The 23557-nt window shown below is 49.5% G+C and overlaps 1 protein-coding gene across 1 annotated transcript in view; it reads left to right on the top strand.

Moving 5' to 3' along the window:
* Positions 1 to 403: 403 nt before the first annotated feature.
* The window catches only part of LOC120943060 (NACHT, LRR and PYD domains-containing protein 1a-like), a 28150-nt gene continuing 4996 nt past the window's right edge, over positions 404 to 23557 (top strand). Inside the window, exons 1-8 of the mRNA XM_040356134.1 lie at positions 404 to 532; positions 8890 to 9821; positions 12633 to 12679; positions 12760 to 12804; positions 16071 to 16126; positions 17178 to 17401; positions 20571 to 20836; positions 22522 to 22644. Coding sequence (XP_040212068.1) covers positions 411 to 532; positions 8890 to 9821; positions 12633 to 12679; positions 12760 to 12804; positions 16071 to 16126; positions 17178 to 17401; positions 20571 to 20836; positions 22522 to 22644 — 1815 coding nt within the window. The 5' untranslated portion in view covers positions 404 to 410. The remainder of the gene's footprint in view (positions 533 to 8889; positions 9822 to 12632; positions 12680 to 12759; positions 12805 to 16070; positions 16127 to 17177; positions 17402 to 20570; positions 20837 to 22521; positions 22645 to 23557) is intronic.

The raw sequence follows: 23557 nt of genomic DNA, 5'->3' as shown, positions 1-23557 counted from the left end.
CCGATGACCCCCATACCCGGAAGCGGCGGAGAAGATGCATCTCGAAAACGGGTAAGTACTGCTCATATTTTAAAACAAACTGCCGATTCCCCTAGACAAAACGAGCATCCATCTAAGGGGAAAAGATCAAAAAATATATAATTGGGTGAACTCCCGCTTTAAGTGGTTAAAGCAAGCAAAAAATAAATTAAAAAAATGCTGATGTGTGCAAAAAAAAAAAGCTTCAGTAAAGAACGAGAAGTGGTAAATGGCCCCAAAAGAAAACCTTTACGAGGAGGAATTTGTAGGCTCTCATTGTAGGGAGGTCCTTGTACTTGGGATTGCAGCCCTGGAGCAGAGATAACAAGAAGAAGGAAGCCGCTTAGGTTGCATCATGGGAGTTGTAGTCTGCTGGAAACAGGAAACAGGAGATGAGATGCTGGGAAAGGGAGGAAACGGACCGCTGTTCGCTGTCTTGCAAGTCTCCACTTGCAGATATTTTCACCTGGAAAGAGAAATTCCCCATCTTTTTTTGTGCCATCTACTTCACAGGGTAAGAGACTGACCCCACCACCTAATATTTACATATCAGCAACTTTCTGAGAGGGGAAGTCGCGACTTGCTTCTGCAAAATATATACAGAGAGGGACAGATTCTCAGAAGAGTTTACGACGGTGTATCTCAGGAAACTCCGTCGTATCTCTGTTTTTGGCCCCGGTATCTATGCAGTGATTCCTAGAATCATTTTCGCATAGATACGGCCAAGATCCGACAGGTGTAAGTCACTTACACCGTCGGATCTTAGATGTAATGCGACGGCCCGGCCGCTATTGGCGTTTACGTTCAGTTCTCATTTGTCTATGCAAATGAGCCTGATACGCCGATTCCCGAACGAATTTGCGCCGCGTACACATCGCTTACGTCGTTTCCGTAAGCGTAAGTTACCCCCTGCTATATGAGGGGGGTAACCTTACGCCAGTCCGCCGTATGCCATGTTAAGTATGGCGTCGGGTCTCCGCGTCGTCCTTTTTCCGTCGTTTACGTTGTTTTCCTAAGTCGTATCTTGAATACAACTTTACGTCAATGGACGCTCCCGTCGGCGTTATTTACTCTTTTCCGTCGTGAGCTGGAGCATGCGCACTGGGCTATTTTTCAGCCCGGCGCATGCGCAGTTGAGCCCTGGTTCACACTGGGTACGATTTGAGATGCGATTGACATGTCAAATCGCATCTCAAATCGGCGGCAATTGTCGGCAATGGCACTGTCCTAATCAGTGCGACGCCGCATCTGCGATTTCAAAAAGTAGTTCCTGTACTACTTTTTGCGATTTCGGGCCGCGATTTACATTAAATTGCGGCCGAAATCGCGGCAAAATCGCGGTGAAATTTTACCGCGATTTTGAAATCGCAGCAGTGTGAACCTAGGCTCAATCGGCACGGGGGCGAGCTTAATTTGAATTCAAGCCGCCCCCTTTGAATTACGCGGCCATACGCCGGGCCAATTACACTACGCCGCCGCAAATTACGGAGCAAGTGCTTGGAGAATACGGCACTTGCTCCAGTAAGTTGTGGCGGCGTGGTGTAAATGGCTTACGCTACGCCGCCGCAGATTCTACGAGAATCTGGCCCAGAGAGATGATACAACTGTGGTCACAGGATTTAACCTTTTCGCTGCCAGGGCCTTTTTTGCACACATGTTTAACCACTTCAGCCCCGAAGGATTTGGCTGCCCAATGACCGGGCCACTTTTTGTGATTCGGCACTGCGTCGCTTTAACTGACAATTGCGCGGTCGTGCGACGTGGCTCCCAAAGAAAATTGACGTCTTTTTTCCCCCCCACAAATAGAGCTTTCTTTTGGTGGTATTTGATCACCTCTGCGAGTTTTATTTTTTTGCGCTATAAACAAAAATAGAGCGACAATTTTGCTATAATAAATATCCCCCAAAAAATATATATAAAAAAAAATTGTTTTCCTCAGTTTAGGCCGGTACGTATTCTTCTACATATTTTTGGTAAAAAAAATCACAATAAGCGTATATTGATTTGTATGCGCAAAAGTTATAGGCCCGGATTCACAGACATTGGCGCACATTTATGCCGCCGTAGCGTATCTCTGATACGCTACGCCGACGCAGCGCATTGAGGCAAGCATTGAATTCACAAAGAACTTCCTCCCAAAACTGCGCTGGGTTTCCAAGGCGTAAGTCGGCGTAAATGGAAGTAGGCGTGAGCTATGCAAATGAGGCATGACCCCCATGCAAATGAAGGGCCGAGCGCCAGACAGATACGTATACTGAACGGCGCATGAGCCGTCCCGTGGGCGCATCCCAGTGCGCATGCTCACAATCACGTCGGAACAACTGCCTAAGATACGCCGGATCACTGCCTATGGCGTGAACGTAACCTACGCCCAGCCCTATTCACGTACTACGTAAACTACGTAAAATACGCCGGCTTATGTTCCCTGGTGCAGCCCTTTCCATGTCTGCTGCTGAGTTACACCTCCTTTATGGGGCTTAACTTTATGCTGGACGAACAATTTACGCGCACCAGTCGTAGTCTGCGTCGGGCGCATGTACGATCGTGATTCGGCGTATCTCCCTCATTTGCATATTTGAATAGAAAATCAATAGGAGCGCCAAATGCGTCCACTCTACGCTGGTGTAGGCAAGTTACGTCGGTCGGATAAAGCCTGTTTTTAGGTGTATCTTAGTTTGTGGGTACGGCGCACAGATACGACGGCGCATATTTGCACTTACGCAGCGTATCTTGAGATACGTCGGCGCAAGTGCTTTGCGAATCCGGGCCATAGCGTCTACATTAGTGTTTCTCAACTCCAGTCCTCAAGGCGCCCCAACAGGTCATGTTTTCAGGCTTTCCATTATTTTGCAAAGGTGATTTGATCAGTTTCACTGCCTTAGTAATTACCACAGCCGTTTCATCTGAGGGAAATCCTGAAAACGTGACCTGTTGGGGCGCCTCGAGGACTGGATTTGAGAAACACTGGTCTACAAAATAGGGGATAGATTTATGGCATTTTTTTTATATATTTTTTTTACTAGTAATGGCGGTGATCAGCGATTTTTATCGTGACTGCAACATGATGGCGGACACATCGGACACTTTTGACGTTATTTTTGGACCATTGTCATTTATACAACGATCAGTGCTATAAAAATGCACTGATTACTGTGTAAATGACACTGGGAGTGAAGGGGTTAACCAGTAGGGGCGGGGAAGGGGTTAAGTGTGTCCTAGGGAGTGATTCTAACTGTGTGGGGAGGCGTGGCTTACTGTGACATGACAGAGATCACTGCTCCCGATGACAGGGAGCAGACGATCAGTGTCATGTCACAAGGCAGTACAGGGGGGTGCCTTGTTTACACAGGCATCCCCCCCCGTTCTGCCTCTCTGTGACAGGATCGCGGGACACCGGTCCCGTGGGTATGGTCATAGAGTCCGCGGGAGGGGCACGTGTGCGCCACCAGCGGCGCGGGCACATGGCGGAAAATTTAAAGGGATGTCTGTACCATTCTGCCAACGTAAAAGTGCGTGCGCTGGTCGGCAAGTGGTTAAACGTAGAGAAGAGTTGACGGGGACGCGATGAGAAGGTAATAATGAGAGAGATAAAATAGGTCTGCTTGGCAGTGTGGAGGCAAGAATTGTATTTTTGGAGGGCAGATTTGTATTGGTTGAAGTCTGTGAGAGACACGCCATCTTAGCCCCTGAACTGCATTTGCCATGTTTCTGCACATGTGATCAGTTATGACACCAGACATTTGATGGCTTGACAGTTCAGATGAGAGCACAAGCAACTGTGATATTTATCATTCATGGCTGTTTTGGGAAACCATTAAATAGATGGGTAGAGTTAAATTTTTACTGACACCCTTTAGGGGTCTGCGTCCGAAGAAACCCACGATCCCCTGTGCCCACCCCCCTCCCCACGCACACAATGATCTCACCTCTAGAATGAGAAGGGGGTGGATAACCCTTAGGCCTTGTACACACGGTCGGACCAAACCGATGTGACTGGTCCGTCGGACCGTTTTCATCAGTTCACCTCTGAAGCGGCCGTACGGTCTGATGTGCGTACACACCGTCAGTTCAAAATCCGATCGGGTCAGAACGCGGTGACGTAAAACACACTACGTGCTGAAAAAAACGAAGTTCAATGCTTCCAAGCATGCGTCGACTTGATTCTGAGCATGCGTGGGTTTTGAACCGATGCTTTTCTGTACTAACCATCGGTTTGGTCCGATCGGGCAGCGGTCCATCGGTTCGGTTCTGAAGCATGTTTTAAAATTTTGGACCGAAGGACAACAGACCGATGGGCTATACACACGGTCGGTTTGGTCCGATGAAACTGAACTTCGGTCCATTCTCATCGGTTCGGTCCGACCGTGTGTACGGGGCCTCAGTTCCAGTGAAGGGAACTCCTAAGGCGTCATAATACCAAGACATTTTGGACAATTTTAACCACTTGCTTACTGGGCACATATACCCCCCTCCTGCCCAGGTGAAATTTCAGCTTTAGGCACTGCGTCGCTTTAACTAACAATTGCGCGGTCGTGCGACGTGGCTCCCAAACAAAATTGGCGTCCTTTTTTCCCCACAAGTAGAGATTTCTTTTGGTGGTATTTGATCGCCTGTGCGGTTTTTATTTTTTGCGCTATAAACAAAAAAGTGCGACAATTTTGAAAAAAATACAATATTTTTTACTTCTTGCTATAATAAATATCCCAATTTAAAAAAAAATATATATATTTTTTCTCAGTTTAGGCCGATACGTATTCTTCTACATATTTTTGGTAAAAAAAAAAAAAAAAATCGCAATAAGCGACTGGTTTGCGCAAAAGTTTGCGCTTACAAAATAGGGGACAGAATTATTATTTTTTATTATTTTTTTTTTTTACTAGAAATGGCGGCGATCTGCGGTTTTTATTGGGACTGCGACGTTATGGCGGACACATCGGACACATTTTTGGCGCCATTCACATTTATATCAGATCAGTGCTATAAATATGCACTAATTACAGTATAAATGTGACTGGCAGGGAAGGGGTTAACACTAGGGGGTGAGGAAGGGGTTAAATATGTTTCCTATAAAGTGTTCTAACTGTAGGTGGAGGGGGGTGACTGGGGGAGGCGACCGATCTGTGTCTCTATGTACAAGGGACACAGATCCGTTTCCTCTCCCTGACAGGACGCTGTCTCTGTGTAAAACGGCAATGAGAGATGATCTCATATGTTTACATATGAGATCATCTCTCATTGGCCGCACAGATCGCATCGCAAACGGCCACTCTGATTGGCCGTTCGCGGCGATCTGTAATTGGCTGTGTCCAAGGGACACGACCAACACAGATTTTCCCCGCTGCGCGCTCTGGAGCCTTAATGCATCATAAAACACCTTGCACTCTCCGGCTCCCCCGATCCCCCATTTTACTTACGCGTGCCCCGAATGCTTGAGGGCGCAATCCCGCGTCGTTCTCTCAATGTCTGAACGGCTCCTTATTGGATAGATTGATAGCAGCGCAGCCATTGGCTCTCGCTGCTGCCAATCAAATCTAGTGACGCGGCCGCCGGGGGGCGGGGCTGAGTCATAGGCCCCATACACACGAGAGGATTTATCCGCGAATACGGTCCAGCGGACCGTTTCCGCGGATAAATCCTCTCGAGGATTTGAGCGGATTTTCATGCGATGGAGTGTATACACCATCGCATTGAAATCCGCGCCGAAATCCTCTGGCGATGACGTGTCGCGCCGTCGCCGCGATTATGACGCGGCGACGTGCGCGACGCTGTCATATAAGGAATTCCACGCATGCGTCGAATCATTACGACGCATGCGGGGGATCCCTTCGGACGGATGGATCCGGTGAGTCTATACAGACCAGCGGATCCATCCGTTGGGATGGATTCCAGCGGATAGATTTGTTTAGCATGTCAGCAAATATTTATCCGCTGGAAATCCATCCCAGGGGAGATATATCCGCGGAAACAGATCCGCTGGAGTGTACACACCATAGGATCTATCCGCTGAAACCCATTCGCTGGGATTTTTCAGCGGATGGATTCTATCGTGTGTATGGGGCCATACACTCGGTGGTTATTCACGTCGAGTGTATAACACGGGAGCGCGCCCCGCAAGGTAACCCCCTCTTCTCGGGAGAGAGCTTCCCAGAGGGGGTTAGCTCTTGCGGGGAGGAGCCGAGACAAACGGAAGTGAGAAGGAAAAGAAGAGGTTCAAGAGCTCACAGAGGATGTTACAAGGAGGCAGAAAAACAATTTCATGAAATATAGATTACAGGGCCATTAAAGCGGTGGTTCACCCTAAAATCCACTTTCTGTCACTAGATCCAGCATACTGCTGACATCTGCAGTATACTGGATTTTTTATTTTTTTTTGTACTTATCGTTTTATCCGTATGTCTGCTCCGGCTCCGAGCGGCGTATCCTTCCGGGTATAGGCGTTCCTAAGTAAAGCGCAGTTGATTGACGGGCTTGGATAGCGCGTCACACCTTCCGGAAATAGCCGACGTGACTCTCGGCAATTTACGGCGCCTGCGCAGTCAGCTCTACACGGCAGGCGCAGGCGCCGTATAGCGCCGTAAGCAGCCGAGAGTCACGTCGGCTATTTCCGGAAGGTGTGACGTGCTATCCAAGCCCGTCAATCAACTGCGCTTTACTTAGGAACGCCCATTCCCCGACGGATTCCCCGCTCGGAGCCGGAGCAGACATAAGGATAAAACGATAAGTACAAAAAAAAGAAAAAAAAATCCAGCATACTGCAGATGTCAGCAGTATGCTGGATCTAGTGACAGAAAGTGGATTTTAGGGTGAACCACCGCTTTAAGTAGTAGATGTGGATGGATATTTTTTAAATGGGGACGAGACAGAGAGAGAAAGGGAGAGGGGAAGAAAAGAACAAGAGATAGATAAAAATAAGAATAGAAATTACAGATACCTTCCCTGCACTTACTCAGTGTTTGAACTGAATCCACAACATGAAGACACGTCACCCTAAGAAAGGATATGTGCGTGTTTATAGGCAGCTGTATGTAAATCATTAGTAACATACAGTATAGTACCTGACTCTGTCTTTGTCTGCCGAGTGACTACAATAGAAATTGAGCGGCGGTACCGCCAACCCGTCACCCCTTTCCACAACATGACAGACAGACCAGGGGCAGGCGGTGCCACAGCTCAATTTCGATTGTAGCCACTCGGCAGGCTCCCTTCTTGTTTATGACTAGTCTGAGGTCTTCTAGAAAATGGCTGCCGGCGGAGACATTATCTCCAGCCGGCCGCGGACCTCCAGCAGCGGCGGCGAAAATTAGTACATTACAGAGCGGGGGGCGGCCGCGAAAGCCAAGAAGTCGCCGCCGGATTGGCGACGCCCCTTCACCCACTGCCGCCCCAAGGCGTGGCCTTGTGGGAAATCCGGCCCTGTACGCAGCATTAGAGTTGGTCTTAAAGCGGTGGTTCACCCTAAAAAACAAGTTTCTACCATGAAATGCAGCATACTAGCGTGAGCTACAGTAAGCCTTTATTTATTTATTTTTGCGCCATACTCACAGTTTAATCCCTTAGTTAAGTTTCAGACTCCCCGCGGGGAGTAGGCGTTCCTATGCAGAGGGGAACATGATTGACGGTCGGCTATGGCGCGTCACGCTTCCCGAAAATAGCCGGAGTAGGACTCGGCTCTTCACGGCGCTATACAGGGCCAGCGCACAGACTAGGAGCTGACTGCGCAGGCGCTGTGAAGAGCCAAGTCCTATTTCGGCTATTTTCGGGAAGCGTGACGCGCCATAGCCGGCCGTCAATCATGTTCCCCTCTGCATAGGAACGCCTACTCCCCGCGGGGAGTCTGAAACTTAACTAAGGGATTAAACTGAGTACTGAGCAAACAAATAAAATAAAGGCATACTGTAGCTCGCGCTAGTATGCTGGATGGCATGGTAGAAATTTTTTTTTTTTTTTTTAGGGTGAACCCCCGCTTTAATTACCTCCAGTTTCATTATCTAAGAACTGCAGGTAATTATTTTTGAATTTGGTGCATCAATAGCAGCACTTTGAAAGTGGCACTATTAGGAACTACAGTACCTGAATCTGCTGCACGTGCTGATAAAGCTACCCCAAACGGGGCCATGCCGCCAGAAAAGTTCTGATTGGGGTAGATTCAGGTAGCAATTACGCCTGCGTATCCATAGATACGCAGCGTAATTGCTAAGTTGCGCCGGCGTATCTACTTTCTGTATTCAGAAAGCTCGATACGCCGACTGTAGCCTAAGATACCACTGGCATAAGTCTCTTATGCCGTCGTATCTTAGGCTGCATTCTTACGCTGGCCGCTAGGTGGCGTTCCCGTAGTTGTCAGCGTACAGTATGCAAATTGCATACTTTTGCCGATTCACAAACGTACGTGCGCCCGGCGTTCGATCTTTACGTCGTTTGCGTACGTCGTTTTCGTCGTAAGGCTGCTCCTGCTATTAGGAGGGGCAGCCAATGTTAAGTATGGACGTCGTTCCCGCGACGCGATTTTCAAAATTGACGTCGTTTGTGTAAGTCGTTCGTGAATGGCGCTGGAAGCCATTTACGTTCACGTCGAAGCAAATTACGTCCTTGCAACGTCATTTGCCGCAATGCACGTTCGACGCAGGAACGCGTCCAATTTAAATGATCCACGCCCCCCTACGGGATCATTTAAACTACGCGCGCTTACGCCGGCCCCTTTTACGCTACGCCTCCGCAACTTTACAGGCAAGTGCTTTGTGAATCAAGCACTTGCCAGTAAAACTTGCGGAGGCGTAACGTAAATCTCTTATGTTACGCCAACGCAGTTTTGCGCGCCCCTACCTGAATCTACCCCATTGTGTCTAATATTTTCTTCTTGCTGTCTTCTAGAATGGCTTCTGCTGATCTGAAAGACGGGGTGACATGTCCCATCTGTTTGAACATTTTTACAGATCCGGTGACACTAAACTGCGGACATAACTACTGCCTGGACTGTATTGATTGTGTGCTGGATGCACAGGAGGACTTTGGAGATTATTGGTGTCCAGAGTGCAGATATACATTTAGGATTCGTCCTAACTTGCAGAGGAATATTCTTCTATGTAAGATTGTGGAAGTTTTCCAGTCTACTCAACACAGGCAGGATTACTCCAAGGGGAGATTTCATAGCAAGGACCCAAAACATGACTCCTCCATGTCCCCGGAAAGGCAGAAATGTCCCATCCACGGGAAGCTCCTGGACTATTACTGTGCCGAAGATGCTGCTTGTATCTGTGCGTCTTGCTGGCTGGATGGGGGACACCGGGAACACCAGGTGGTAAAGATGGATGAAGCGTTTGAGAAGAACCTAAGAAATGTTCTGCAGAAACTGGTGGCAAGGGCAGCAGAGACTCAGGAAAGAGTCCGGAGACTGAACAGAAACAAGAAAACAATACAAATAACCGCGTCTAATAAAGCAAAAAGAGCCACCGCTCTATTCAGAGGCATCAGAATACGACTAGAAGAGCTAGAGGAGACGTTCTTAAATGAGATCCTCAGGCAGGAAGAGGAGGCTTCGTTGTCAGTGTTGGATCTGATCCGGGAGATGGAGATAGAGAGGGAAGAGCTGTCCAGGAGGATTCGTCACATTGAGGACCTGTGTAAGAAGACTGATCCACTCACCGTCTTAGAAGAACCAAACACGGGGGACATATGTGATGATGAGGATCAAGAGGGCGATGAGCACAGAAAGAAACGTGAAGCACCTCTACCCAATGTATCTTATCTGGACGTGGACCGTATTTCATTTAAATTAAATGAAGCTGTGTCTCAAAGTTATACAGGTAATATCTGACACTCAAAATATAAAATTGTTTTCATTCGTAATAGAATTAAAAAAAGGAGGGTCAGTTAAATGAGCTGTCCATCCAAAAGTCATTCTTTAGACTAGGGGTGTCAAACTCGATCTCATCGCGGCCCACATGAGCTGCCCTCAAAGAGCCGGTTGTACAGTGAAACCTCGGATTGCGAGTAACGCAGTTAACGAGCGTTTCGCAATACAAGCATTTTTCTTTTTTTTTTTAAATCCTGTTTCGGTTTGCAAGTGTTGTCAAGCCACAGCGGTGTGCAGTACCGCATTTGGCCAGAGGTGGGGGGGGTGCCGGAGCCGATCAGAAATACCCAGTTCCCGGGAGCTGCGGTGGCTCAACGCGATTGGCACTGCGCTGACAAGCCATTCACCTCTGCAGCTAGGGGTTCGGATCCCGGTCTCGGCTGCATGTGAATTGAGTTTGGTGGTCTCAGCCCGGCTCCCGGTGGGTGTGCTATGCGAGGTAAGCCTGCGCTTAGTACGCCCACCCCCCTCCCACAAAAACCACCACACTTACACACGCACTCGAAATTGGGTTAACATGCACGCACTTTGACCACGCGGTCTCTAAAAAGAGAGGCGAAGGACTAACGGGGCTGGTTGAGCGGGCTAGATCCTCTCACTCCCTTGTAGGGAGTCCCTCTGCCCCGTTGGGCTTCAAAGCGGAGCAGGTAGGGCGGGCTGTGTGGGAGGACCCCCTCACACACCCACCATTGCCACCCGGGGCATGGAGAAAGGTGGCAGATTGCCTCTGGGGGAGGTCTGCCTACTCCCAACTCCTGCAGTCCGGCTCCTCTCTCGAGTACACGCACAAAATACACTTTAAAAAAAAAAAAAAGAAAATACCCAGTTCCCGAATCTTTCCGAGTTCAGCCAAGCTGTCCCCTAGCCTTTCCGAGTATTTCCGAGGCTTTCCGGCACCCCCCCCCCACCTCTGGCCACATGCGGTATGTATGCCATAGAAGTCAATGCGGAACTGACTATTTTTGTTTCCATTGACTTCTATGGGGGAACTCGCTTTGATATGCGAGTGCTTTGGATTACGAGCATTCTCCTGGAACGCATTATCCTTGTAATCCAAGGTAGGTATTTGTAAGACTAGATGTCCAGAGCACCCCACCCCAGTGGTAAATTGCATGAATCTATGTTATTGTTGCCGGCCGCTGCCGCCGACTATTCAGATGGCCGGACGGAGAGAGCGCCTGCCACCTGAATAACGGCAGCTGGTTGGTTGTGCGGAAGTGCCTATCAGAGCCAGCGGCTCCGATAGGCTTTCCGAGTACAGCCCTCCGGCTCTCGGAAGCTTATCTAAGGGACGTACGGGTGGTGCGTTCCTTAGATAAGACTGACAGTCGTCTCAGCCAATCAGGTTCGCCGGTTCGGTTTACCGGTAACCTGATTGGCTGAAGCGTCATCGAGGGCGGGAGAAGACATCGAGCTACGTGGAAGGAGGATGGCTGACCCCCAGAAAGGTAAGTGCCGGGCAGGGGGGGGGGGGGGAGGGGCATTATACTGGGCACAGTGGCATCAATGGGCATTATAATGGGCACAGTGGCATCAATGGGCATTATACTGGGCACAGTGGCATCAATGGGCACAGTGGCTGCGTTTGATGGCATGACACAGTGGTGACAATTGATGGCACAGTTGCTACGTTTGATGGCATGGCACAGTGGTGACAATTGATGGCACAGTGGCTGCGTTTGATGGCATGGCGCAGTGGTGACAATTGATGGCACAGTTGCTACGTTTGATGGCATGGCACAGTGGTGACAATTGATGGCACAGTGGCTGCGTTTGATGGCATGGCGCAGTGGTGACAATTGATGGCACAGTGGCTGCATTTGATGGCATGGCACAGTGGTGACAATTGATGGCACAGTGGGTGCGTTTGATGGCATGGCACAGTGGTGACAATTGATGGCACAGTGGCTGCGTTTGATGGCATGGCACAGTGGTGACAATTGATGGCACAGTGGCTGCGTTTGATGGCATGGCACAGTGGTGACAATTGATGGCACAGTGGCTGCGTTTGATGGCATGGCGCAGTGGTGACAATTGATGGCACAGTGGCTGCATTTGATGGGCACAGTGACTGCATTTGATGGGCACATTGAGGCTGTTTTTTTTTTTTTTTTTATGTTTGCGCCCCCCCAAAAATTCTGAGCACCAGCCGCCACTGCCCCACCCTTACATCAGATGTCAAGAGCCACCCCACCCTCCCTTACATCACAACACACCCCCTTACCTTGTTCTGTGACCGGGAAGTAGCTGGGGACAGAGCTGGGAACCAGAAAGTGCAGGGTCTGGAGGAAGACCAGAGGAGGGCTGGAGTCAGCTGCAGGATCTGGCGGAAGAGTTCTGTCCTCCTCTTTTCTGCTGAGACAAGGTTGGGGGTGGGGACGAGGCGGGTGCTACAGCTGCAGGAGAGGTGTGAGGGCCACATGAAAGGGACTGACTTGGCCAGTTTTGGCCTGCAGGCCCTGTGTTTGACACGTGCTTTACACCGATGTTTCTCAACCAAGGTGCCGCCTGGGTTCCTCCGGGGTGACACAAGTAAGGGACCCGGTGTGCTCCGGATTAGCTTCGTGAGTTGCTATGTTGTGGGGGCAGGCTGGCCACCAACATCATAACCGTTGAGCCTTGAAGTTTAACCGTGTACTGCTTCTTAATATTTGTATGTGACATCTGTTCATTAACTGATTTTCAGAGACATAAAAATCGTAATAAAAAAATAAACATATTGGAGATACTTTTCCAACTTACCATAAAGCTTTTGTTTTAGTAATAGAACATTTCAGAAAACTCCAGTCGTCATTTCTTCACAAAATGGTAAGTGAAATCTTGATTTTAAAAAAAATATAAAAAGTGTTAGAAAGCCTAAAACTGGCTGATCTTTCCATTTTTCACAGGAGTCGGTTAGCAGTGGTGATACTGAGACTTTAAGCGCTAATAACGTAAGTATCTGTAGTTCAGTATTTGGGGTTGAGTTCGGGCTTGCCCATACATGTGAGGTTGGGGGGGGGCGGTATAACCCCGAAAAAAACACTACTCCCTTTAGCTGCAGAGGCAGCAGCCGGGGGTGTACACTAGAGGTCGACCGATATGGGTTTTTCTCTGGCCGATGCCGATATTTAGAAATCGGGATGGCCGATGGCCGATATATGATGCTGATTTTTGCGGCCGATATTTTAGGCCGTTTTTTTTTTTGTTGTTGTTGGCAGGTGGCACTGACTCGTTGCACTGGATGCACTAATTGGCACTGGGAGATGGCAATAGCAGATGGCACTGATTGGCAGGTGGCACTTATTGGCACTGGCAGGTGGCACGAATTGACACTGGCAGGTGGCACTAGTTAGCATTGGCAGGTGGCACTGATTGGCAGATGACACTGATTAGCATGTGGCACTGGCAGGTGGCACTAACAGGTGTAACTGGCAAGTGGCACTGGTTGGCACTGACTGGCAGGTGGCACTAATTGGCACTGGCAGGTGGCACTAATTGGCACTGGCAGGTGGCACTGGATGGCTTTAGTTGGCACTGGCAGGTGGCACTGGATGGTGGCACTAATTGGCACTGGCACAAAAAAAAATGGTGTCACCCCCCTCAGTACAGACCCCCTCTCCCTCCAATATAGACACCCCCCTTTAAAAAAACACTATAGTTACCCCAATTTTTTTGTAAAATGTGAAAGATGATGTTAGCCGAATAAATAGATACCTAACATGTCACGCTTTAATATTGCACATTGAGTTTGGTGGTCTCAGCCCGGCTCCCGGTGGGTGTGCTATGCGAGGTAAGCCTGCGCTTAGTACGCCCACCCCCCTCCCACAAAAACCACCACACTTACACACGCACTCGAAATTGGGTTAACATGCACGCACTTTGACCACACGGTCTCTAAAAAAGAGAGGCGAAGGACTAACGGGGCTGGTTGAGCGGGCAAATCCTCTCACTCCCTTATAGGGAGTCCCTCTGCCCCGTTGGGCTTCAAAGCGGAGCAGGTAGGGCGGGCTGTGTGGGAGGACCCCCTCACGCACCCGCCATTGCCACCCGGGGCATGGAGAAAGGTGGCAGATTGCCTCTGGGGGAGGCCTGCCTACTCCCAACTCCTGCAGTCCGGCTCCTCTCTCGAGTACACGCACAAAATACACTTTAAAAAAAAAAAAAAATATTGCACATGATAAAAATCTCCATAGGCAATGCTTTAAACGCCTTTACAGTTAATCTGTTTAGAGTTACAGAAGAAGTCTAGCACTAGAATTATTGCTCTCGCTCTAATGTTTGCGGCGATACCTCACATGTGTGATGTTAATGCCGTTTACATATGCGTGCGCGACTTATGTATGCATTCGCACCGCCTACTAGCTCATTATGAAATACTTACCTTTAGAACGAGGCGTCGCAGGTGATCTCAGTCCACGCCAAGGGAGCGGACATTCTCCCTCGGTGTGTCTTCCGGGTATCGCGGCTCCGGCATTATTAGTGGCCAGAGCCGCGATGCCGTCACTCCCGCGCATGCGCACGGGAGACTTCATTCCGGCAAGGTCTGGCGTCTGCCGGACTTTCAGCTGAGAAACTCAGAGCGCATACGCCGCTGAAGTCAGCGGCTGCATGCAAGAGGCTTACCTGTTGGTAAAAGTAAAAAAAAATGGGTATACGACCGCTTTAAATAGGTTCTGCCAGACGCAAGATGGCTGCCAGAGTCACATGGGTGGCAGCATCCAACCAGACAGCTTCCCCAGTAACCCATTTCCCTCCTGACTTTCCCTCTAACTGCACTGCTGCTGAGGTCGAGCACCACCTACACTGGAGAGAATAGACTCCACCTGCCTACACACGTTACATGTCATGGCACACACTAGAGTTACAGAAATAATTCTAGGCCCATTATTCACAGTTAACTCTAAACTAGGGACCCATAGAGACTTTTAAAGCATAGCCTAGAGAAAATTTTGGGTGCCAAACTTTTCATAGGCACATGCAATTTTAAGGCTTGACATGTTGGGTATCTATTTAATTGGCACAACCTCACCTTTTATATTTTATCAATATATTTTCAATTTATTTTTAAAAAAAATGGGTAATATATTGGTTTTGTGTGCCCTAAAATTACCTTTGGTGTATGCTAGTGAAAATCCATGCTAAACGTACTAATATTGTGTGACATAAAATAATGGGAACTATCTCTTTTTTTTTTTTTTGTGGCCTCTGCTTTCAGAAAAAATATTGGGGCAGATTCACAGACGAAGTACGCCGGCATATCTACTGATACTCCGGCGTACTTTCAAATTTGCCGCGTCGTATCTTTAGTTTGAATCCTCAAAACAAGATACAACGCCTTCTGGGTTCGATCCGACAGGCTTACACCTTCGGATCGTAGGTGCAATACTTCGGCGCCCGCTGGGTAGAGTTCGCGTCGTTTTCCGCGTCGGGTATGCAAATTAGCGAATTACGACGATCCACGAACGTACGCATTTTCTAACGTCGTCTGTAGTCGGCTTTTTCCGGCGTATAGTTAAAGCTGGTATTTTGCGGCGTATAGATAGACTTGCCATGTTAAGTATGGCCGTCGTTCCCGCGTCGAAATTTGAATTTTTTTTTTTTTTTTGCGTAAGTCGTCCGTGAATAGGGATGGACGTAACTCACGTCTAAGTTCAAAAAATGACGTCGTTGCAACGTCATTTCACGCAAAGCACGGCGGGAAATTTCTGGACGACGCATGCGCAGTTCATTCGGCGCGGGGACGCGCTTCATTTAAAGGAAACCTACCCCCTACCTGCCGATTTGAATTCCGCCGCCAGAAATACACTACGCCGCCGTAACTTACGGTGCAAAATCTTTGTGGATTTGAAAGTACGCCAGGTAAGGTACGGCGGCGTAGTGTAAATCTGATACGCGGCGCAAGTGTAATTGTATGTGGATCTGGCCCTTTATGTTTGGGGATTTTAGCCAATCTTTTTTCTTTAATATGTGTTCAAAAATAAAAAAATAAATGGCTCTGGCAGCCATAGGGGGTAATGGTGAAAGTAAACAAAATACACGGTGGAAATAAAATATACTGTTATATATATCACCTAAAAAAATTAAATAAACAATATATTTAAATGAAACTGGCCCAAAACCATTAAGACCAAAAACCAGCCTAAATCAGTTTATTTAGTATAGTTGGCAAGTCTTTGGTCACATCATCATGTTAGGTTGTCTTCTTGTTTGGTTCCAGGTTGCAGAGGGTGGAAGTATGACAGTGGCTCCATCCATTAATGGAAAGACATACAGGTGAGGATAGTAATAATACTATGCAGTGTGGTGTAAACCACTTGTTTTCTACATATGTGTTCCATTTACAAATGATTGATGATGATTCGTGCCCCCTTATGCCCCGTACACACAATCCGAAAATCGGACGACAGATCGTCTGGCTTTTTTCGTTTAGTTGCAAGTAGAAATTGAATAGGTTACTTAACCACTTAAGGACCCCTTCACGCCGATATACGTCGGCAGAATGGCACGGCTGGGCACAATCACGTACCTGTACGTGTCTCTTTAAGCCCAGCCGTGGGGTCGCGAGTGCGCCACCGCCGGCGCGCTCGCGACCCGGTACGAAGCTCCGTGACCGCGCCCGCAGACCCGATCGCCGCCGGTGTCCCGCGATCGGTCACCGGAGCTAAAGAACGGGGGAGGTGTGTGTAAACACACCTTCCCTGTTCTTCACTGTGGCAATGTCAGTGATCGTCTCTTCCCTGATATAGGGAAAGACGATCAATGACATCACATGTCCAGCCCCGCCCCCCTACAGTTAGAAACACATAGGAGGTCACACTTAACCCCTACAGCGCCCCCTAGTGGTTAACTCCCAAACTGCAATTGTCATTTTCACAGTAATCAGTGCATTTTTATAGCACTTTTTGCTGTGAAAATGACAATGGTCCAAAAAAATGTGTCAAAAGTGTCCGATGTGTCCGCCATAATGTCGCAGTCGCGAAAAAAATAGCTGAGTCCAGGGGTGTTCCGCACGGAGTGCAGAGTCCAGGGGTGTTCCGCACAGAGTGCAGAGTCCAGGGGTGTTCCGCACGGAGTGCAGAGTCCAGGGGTGTTCCGCACGGAGTGCAGAGTCCAGGGGTGTTCCACACGGAGTGCAGCGTCCAGCCTTCTTCCACAGCTGATTACCTCTGCATCCCCCATCCACATCTCACTTTCACCCCTCTTCAGCTCTGACCTCTGCATGGACAGATGAGAACCTTCACAAACATTCTCCATTACAGCGAGGGATAATTTGCATCCTGCGACATGTGTAGTGTTTTATATTTGAATATTTCTGTACCCTCAGGTTAGATTTGAGAAGGGACGGCCTTTTTCGCTGCTCAGAGACAAAACTTCAGTTCCTGACGAGTTCTAAGATTTGTGTAGAGTACCAGCTGGAGTCCTGGAGTAATCACATGACGGACACGCTGAACAATGGATATCAAATTATAAGTCCACTCTTCAACATTAAAACACACGGGCCTTCTCAAGTGTCTGCTGTGTACCTACCTCACTGTTTGTCTTCCAAAGGTAAGTCAACGTCTGCATGGGTTCCCTCACCAAAGGGTATGACAGTAATTAGCAGGGCTTGAGGAGGTGGAAAGTACATATATTTATTCTCATCGGGTCTGGCACAGACATGTAAGGTCTCGTGGTAAAAAGAGGTGGTTTTCTGAGAGTGCGTCTATTAATTGATGAGCCAGTCTGATGGGGATCATTGATATAAGAGGGCACTCTGATGGAGGCAATTGAAGTAAGGGGACAGTCTCATTGCAGCAATTGAAGTAAGGGGACAGTCTCATTGCAGCAATTGATGTAAGGGGGCAGTCTGATTGGGGCAGTTGATGTAAGGGGGCACTCTGATTGGGGCAGTTGATGTAAGGGGGCACTCTGATTGGGGCAGTTGATGTAATGGGGCACTCTGATTGGGGCAGTTGATGTAATGGGGCACTCTGATTGGGGCAGTTGATGTAAGGGGGCACTCTGATGGAGGCAATCAATGTAAGGGGACACTCTGATGGAGGCAATTGATGTAAGGAGGCAGTCTGATTGGGTCAGTTAATGTAAGGGGGCACTCTAATGGAGGCAATTGATGTAAGGAGGCAGTCTGATTGGGTCAGTTGATGTAAAGCCGCGTACACACGATCAGTCCATCCGATGAGAACGGACTGATGGACCATTTTCATTGGTTAACTGATGAAGCTGACTGATGGTCCGTCGCACCTATACACCATCGGTTAAAAAACCGATTGTGTCAGAACGCGGTGACGTAAAACACAACGACGTGCTGAAAAAAACGAAGTTCAATGCTTCCGAGCATGCGTCGACTTGATTCTGAGCATGCGTGGATTTTTAACCGATGGTTGTGCCTACTAACGATCGGTTTTGACCTATTGGTTAGGAATCCATCGGTTAATTTTAAAGCAAGTTGGCTTTTTTTTAACCGATGGTTAAATAACCTATGGGGCCCACACACGATCGGGTTTGACCGATGAAAACGGTCCATCAGACCGTTGTCCTCTGTTTAACCTATCGTGTGTACGAGGCCTAAGGGGGCACTCTGATGGAGGCAATTCATGTAAGGGGGCAGTCTGACTGGGGCAGCTGATGTGAGGGTGGCACGCTTATGGGAGGCAATTGATGTAAGGAGGCACTCTGATAGAGGCAAATGATGTAGGGGGGGACCTTTAATGGAGGCAATTGATGTAAGGGGGCACTTTGATGGGGCCATCCAATGTAAGACTGTAAGCGACTTACACTAAGTGTTGACATTATGCCCCCTAACTTTTTTTACTGCACCCCAAGATCAGTCTAGATCTGGCCCTCCTGCCTCCTATGTAAACCCAGTCTTAAAGAAAATTTCTGAAAGCTGCAGAATTGCAGTCTTTATTAGTTGTTCCACCTAAGGCTGCATTCACACCTCCGCGACAACATACGCCGCGTACGCGGCGTATTTTGCCGCGAGTGTGTAACTTTTTTTTTTTTTTTTTAACAAAGCCTTCCCATTGCTTTGTACGGCCGAACGCCAATGCCGCCTGAAAAAAAGGGTCCGGGACTTTTTTTCAGGCGGCAGGCGTCTATGAGATGTGAACCATCTCATAGACAGCAATGGGAATTCTCCCCTCCAGCGGCACGAGCGTCCGGCGTCGGGCGTTTTGTCGCGGAGGTGTGTGTGAATGGGCTCTAAAACTGCCTTAGGTGATATATTGGTTAAACAGTTGGGCAAAGATGTCTGATAGCACTGGCCCTTGGCACCTCTAGCGCTGGTACTGGGCACTGGCGCTGGGCACCTCTAGCACAGGCAGGGCTGGACTGGGACAAAAATTTGGCCCTGGACTTCATCCAGACTGGCCCACTTTGACAGGTCTCTCCCATGGCAGCCAGACCCCCATGATGGTCTGGTCCCCCATGCGCCTCTACCCCCCCCATGATGGTCTGGTTCTCCATGAGCCTCTACCCCCCCCCCCAATGATGGTCTGGTTCCCCATGCGCCTCTGCCCCCCCCCATGATGCTCTGGTCCCCCATGCGCCTCTACCCCCCCCCATGATGGTCTGGTCCCCCATGCGCCTCTACCCCCCCCCATGATGGTCTGGTCCCCCATGCGCCTCTACCCCCCCCCCCCATGATGGTCTGGTTCTCCATGAGCCTCTACCCCCCCCCATGATGGTCTGGTTCCCCATGCGCCTCTACCCCCCCCATGATGGTCTGGTTCCCCATGCGCCTCTACCCCCCCCCCCCAATGATGGTCTGGTTCCCCATGCGCCTCTATCCCCCCCCTTGATGCTCTGGTCCCCCGCAGCTCTCACCTCCTCTCCCTGGCTAGTTAACTTCCGTGTGACTGAATACAGACATGCTCCTCGGGAGTCGCACTGAGAAGCTCATCATACGATCCGGAAGGACGACGGCCACACACAGCTGTGACATAAGCTTCGTCGGCACCCGTTCCCCTGGTCTTTCCTTCCCCCGCTTCATATACAGATTCTCCGCGGCAGCAGACAGGTTAGAGAGAGGGGGAAGGAAAGACCAGGGGAACGAATGCCGAGGAAGCTTATGTCAAAGCTGTGTGTGGCCGCCGTCCTTCCGGATCGTATGATGAGCTTCTCAGTGCGACTCCCGAGGAGCATGTCTGTATTCAGTCACGCTGAAGTTAACTAGCCAGGGAGAGGAGGTGAGCGCTGCGGGGAGGGAGAGGAGGTGAGCGCTGCGGGGAGGGAGAGGAGGTGAGCGCTGCGGGGAGGGAGAGGAGGTGAGCGCTGTGAGGAGGGAGAGGAGGTGAACGCTGCGGGGAGGGAGAGGAGGTGAGCGCTGTGAGGAGGGAGAGGAGGTGAACGCTGCGGGGAGGGAGAGGAGGTGAACGCTGCGGGGAGGGAGAGGAGGTGAAAGCTGAGGGGAGGGAGAGACAGAGGAGCGAAGGAGGGCGGCGGTCTGCTGTCACTGAAGCCGGCCCACTGAGCAACTCCCGGTAGTCCCAATGGCCAGTCCATCCCTGGGTACAGGCACCTCTAGCACTATTGACCCCTATGGCACTGACACTGATCCCTCTGGCATTGGTCCTGAATGCAGAGCTACTGAACATCCCATTGTTCGCTTAGTAACTCCAGTGGGGTTGGGGGTGTGCGTACTTGCACCTATTCTCCAAAGATAAAGCCCTGCTTGCAAACAGTTCAGGAAATAGTTCTAAAATCTCAATTTTTACAGATTATGGCACATACAAATCGTATATTAAATTGGTCCACTTCAAAAATGGGAAAATGATCCTGGAATCACCGACAAGGATTGAACCGTCATACATTGTGCTGGAAAATCCCACGTTCTCTTTTTTCGGGGCTTTGCTGGAGAAATTCTGGACATTTATAACAAGGCCATTTGCATTTAATGGGATTGTACTGATATACGGCAAAGCAGAGAGAGAGTGTTGCCTTCGTCTCTACACCATGATCGATAATCAGCCTGACATAAAAAAGGTAAATTAATCGTACTTATTTGTAAGCGGACTTAGTAGGCCTACTACACAAGCTTCAGCTGGCATCAGAACAGTGGCCTGGATTCAAGAAGCAATTGCGCCTGTGTAACCATAGTTACACAGCGCAATTTCTTACTTGCCCCGGCGTAACGAATGCTCCTGATTCAGGAACCTCGTTACTCCGACTGCAGCCTCAGATCTGCGCGGCATAAGGCTCTTATGCCATCATATCTTAGGCTGCATTCTTACGCAGGCCGCTAGGTGGCGTTCCCGTTGTGCTCAGTGTATAGTATGCAAATTGCATACTAACGCCGATTCACAACGTTACGCGAGCCCTGCGTACGCAGTTTACGTCGTTTCCGTACGCCGTCTTTCGCGTAAGGCTATTAGCAGGGGCAGCCAATGTTATGTATACCCATCGTTCCCGCGTCGCGAAATTTCTAATTTACGTAGTTTGCGTAAGTGATTCGTGAATGGCGCTGAACGCCATTCACGTTCACTTTGAAGCAAATGACGTCCTTGCGACGTCATTTGCCGCAATGCACGTCGGGAAAGTTTCCCGCCGGAGCATGCGCTCTACGATCGGCGCGGGAACGCGCCTAATTTAAATGATTCCCGCCCCCTACGGGATCATTTAAATTGCGCGCGCTTACGCCGGGCATTTTGCCGGCGCGCCCACGCAATTTACGGAGCTACTGCTCAGTGAATCGAGGGTAGAGCAATAAATTTGCGGGGGCGCAGGGCAAAAACTTTGCCCTGCGCCTCCGCAAAAAAAGCGCAAATGTACCCGAATCTACCCGTGTATGTACAGAAAACTTATAGAAAGCATTTACAAAGCGTCGGACAGTTTTCCTGAGGCCTTTAAAGCTGAACTCTGGAACAAACAAATATTGTCTAAATCCATTCATCATGTGTATTCTTCCTTAAAGCGGGAGTTCACCCGAAAAGTTCATTTTTAACATTAGATTGAGGCTCATTTTGTCAAGGGGAATCGGGTGTTTTTTTTTTAATCGTAGCAGTACTTACCGTTTTAGAGAGCGATCTTCTCCGCCGCTTCCGGGTATGGGCTGCGGGACTGGGCGTTCCTATTTTGATTGACAGTCTTCCGACAGGCTTCCGCCGGTCGCATACATCGCGTCACGATTTTCCGAAAGTAGCCGAACGTCGGTGCGCAGGCGCCGTATAGGGCCGCACCGACGTTCGGCTACTCGTGACGCGATGTATGCGACCGTCGGAAGACTGTCAATCAAATAGGAACGCCCAGTCCCGCAGCCCATACCAGGAAGCGGCGGAGAAGATGTATCTCTAAAACGGTAAGTACAGCTTCGATTTAAAAAAAACTAGCCGATTCCCCTTGACAAAATGAGCATCCATCTAAGGTTAAAAAAAAAAATTCGGGTGAACTCCCGCTTTAAATCTTGGTGAGTTTTGTGTATTTCTTCCAGTTCTGTGCAGTAATCCAGTGTGAGACTTCCTGTAATAAAGACCGCTCACTGCTGATCTCTCTCCTTGTGCAGGGGGACTGGTCTTGTCTCCGCCCCCCTTCTGCAGTTTTCTGGTTTTGGGTTTTAAAGAAAAGCAACGAAAAATGTTTTATCTGGAGTTCAACTATAGGAAAATTATACCTTATAGTGGTCCACTACAAAAATGGGAACCCTAAACCTGACTTCTTCTTTCTCCATCTAGATTATCGATGAGAGGATCGGGGATGAGTTCCATTGGATTGATAAGGCTCCGCAGGTTGAATCAGTTTATGTAGAAAGACAGTATGTTATACAAGGACTGAGTGAAGCGGAGATAGAGCCAGAGGTATGAACTTCATGCTAGGACTGGTTTAATGTTAGCGTTAGGTTTAGAGAGGGGGGTGTGAGAGAGAGGGAGATAGGTAGAGAGAGAGAGAGAGATGGGGGCGTGAGTGAAAGAGGAGACAGAGGGAGTGAGTGAGAGAGAGAGGGGAAGAGAGAGTGGGAGGGAGGGAGTGGGGGACAGAGCGAGGGAGAGGAAGTAGGAGAGGGGGAGGCAGAGAGGGAGGGGGAGAGAGAGAGGGATAGAGAGGGGGAGAGAGAGAGGGATAGAGAGGGGAAGAGAGAGAGGAAGGGAGTGGGAGGGAGGGAGTGGGGGAGAGGGGGAGGCAGAGAGGGAGGGGGAGGCAGAGAGGGATAGAGAGGGGGAGGCAGAGAGGGATAGAGAGGGGGAGGCAGAGAGGGATAGAGAGGGGGAGAGAGAGAGAGGGATAGAGAGGGGGAGAGAGAGAGAGGGATAGAGAGGGGGAGAGAGAGAGAGAGGGATAGAGAGGGGGAGAGAAAGGGAGAGAGAGGAGAGAGGGGGAGGAAGAGAGAGAGGGGGAGGAAGAGAGAGAGGGGGGGGAGAGAGAGAGGGGGGGGAGAGAAGGAAAGAGGGGAGGGAGGGGGAGAGAGAGGAAGTGGGTGAAAGAGAGGGGAGAGAAAGAAAGGCAGAGAGAGGGAAATAGAGAGGGTGGGAGAGGGAGGGAGGAGGAGAGAGAGAGAGGGAAAGAGGAGAGAGGAAGTGGGGGAGAGAGAGAGAGAGAGAGAGAGAGAGAGAGAGAGGGGGAGAGAAAGAGGGAGAGAAAGAGAGGGGGGAGTGAGAGGGAGAGAAGGGGGGTGGGAGAGAGAGAGTAGCGGAGAAAGAGAGAGGAGGGGGAAGAGAGAGAGAGAGAGAGAGAGAGAGAGGGGAGGGGGATAGAGGAGAGAGGGAGTAGGGG

The sequence above is a fragment of the Rana temporaria genome, chromosome 6 (genome assembly GCF_905171775.1).
Source record: "Rana temporaria chromosome 6, aRanTem1.1, whole genome shotgun sequence".
NCBI classification, from domain to species: domain Eukaryota; kingdom Metazoa; phylum Chordata; class Amphibia; order Anura; family Ranidae; genus Rana; species Rana temporaria.
The sequence above is the reverse complement of the archived record's forward strand: the minus strand, read 5'-3'. Positions and strand labels throughout refer to the sequence as shown.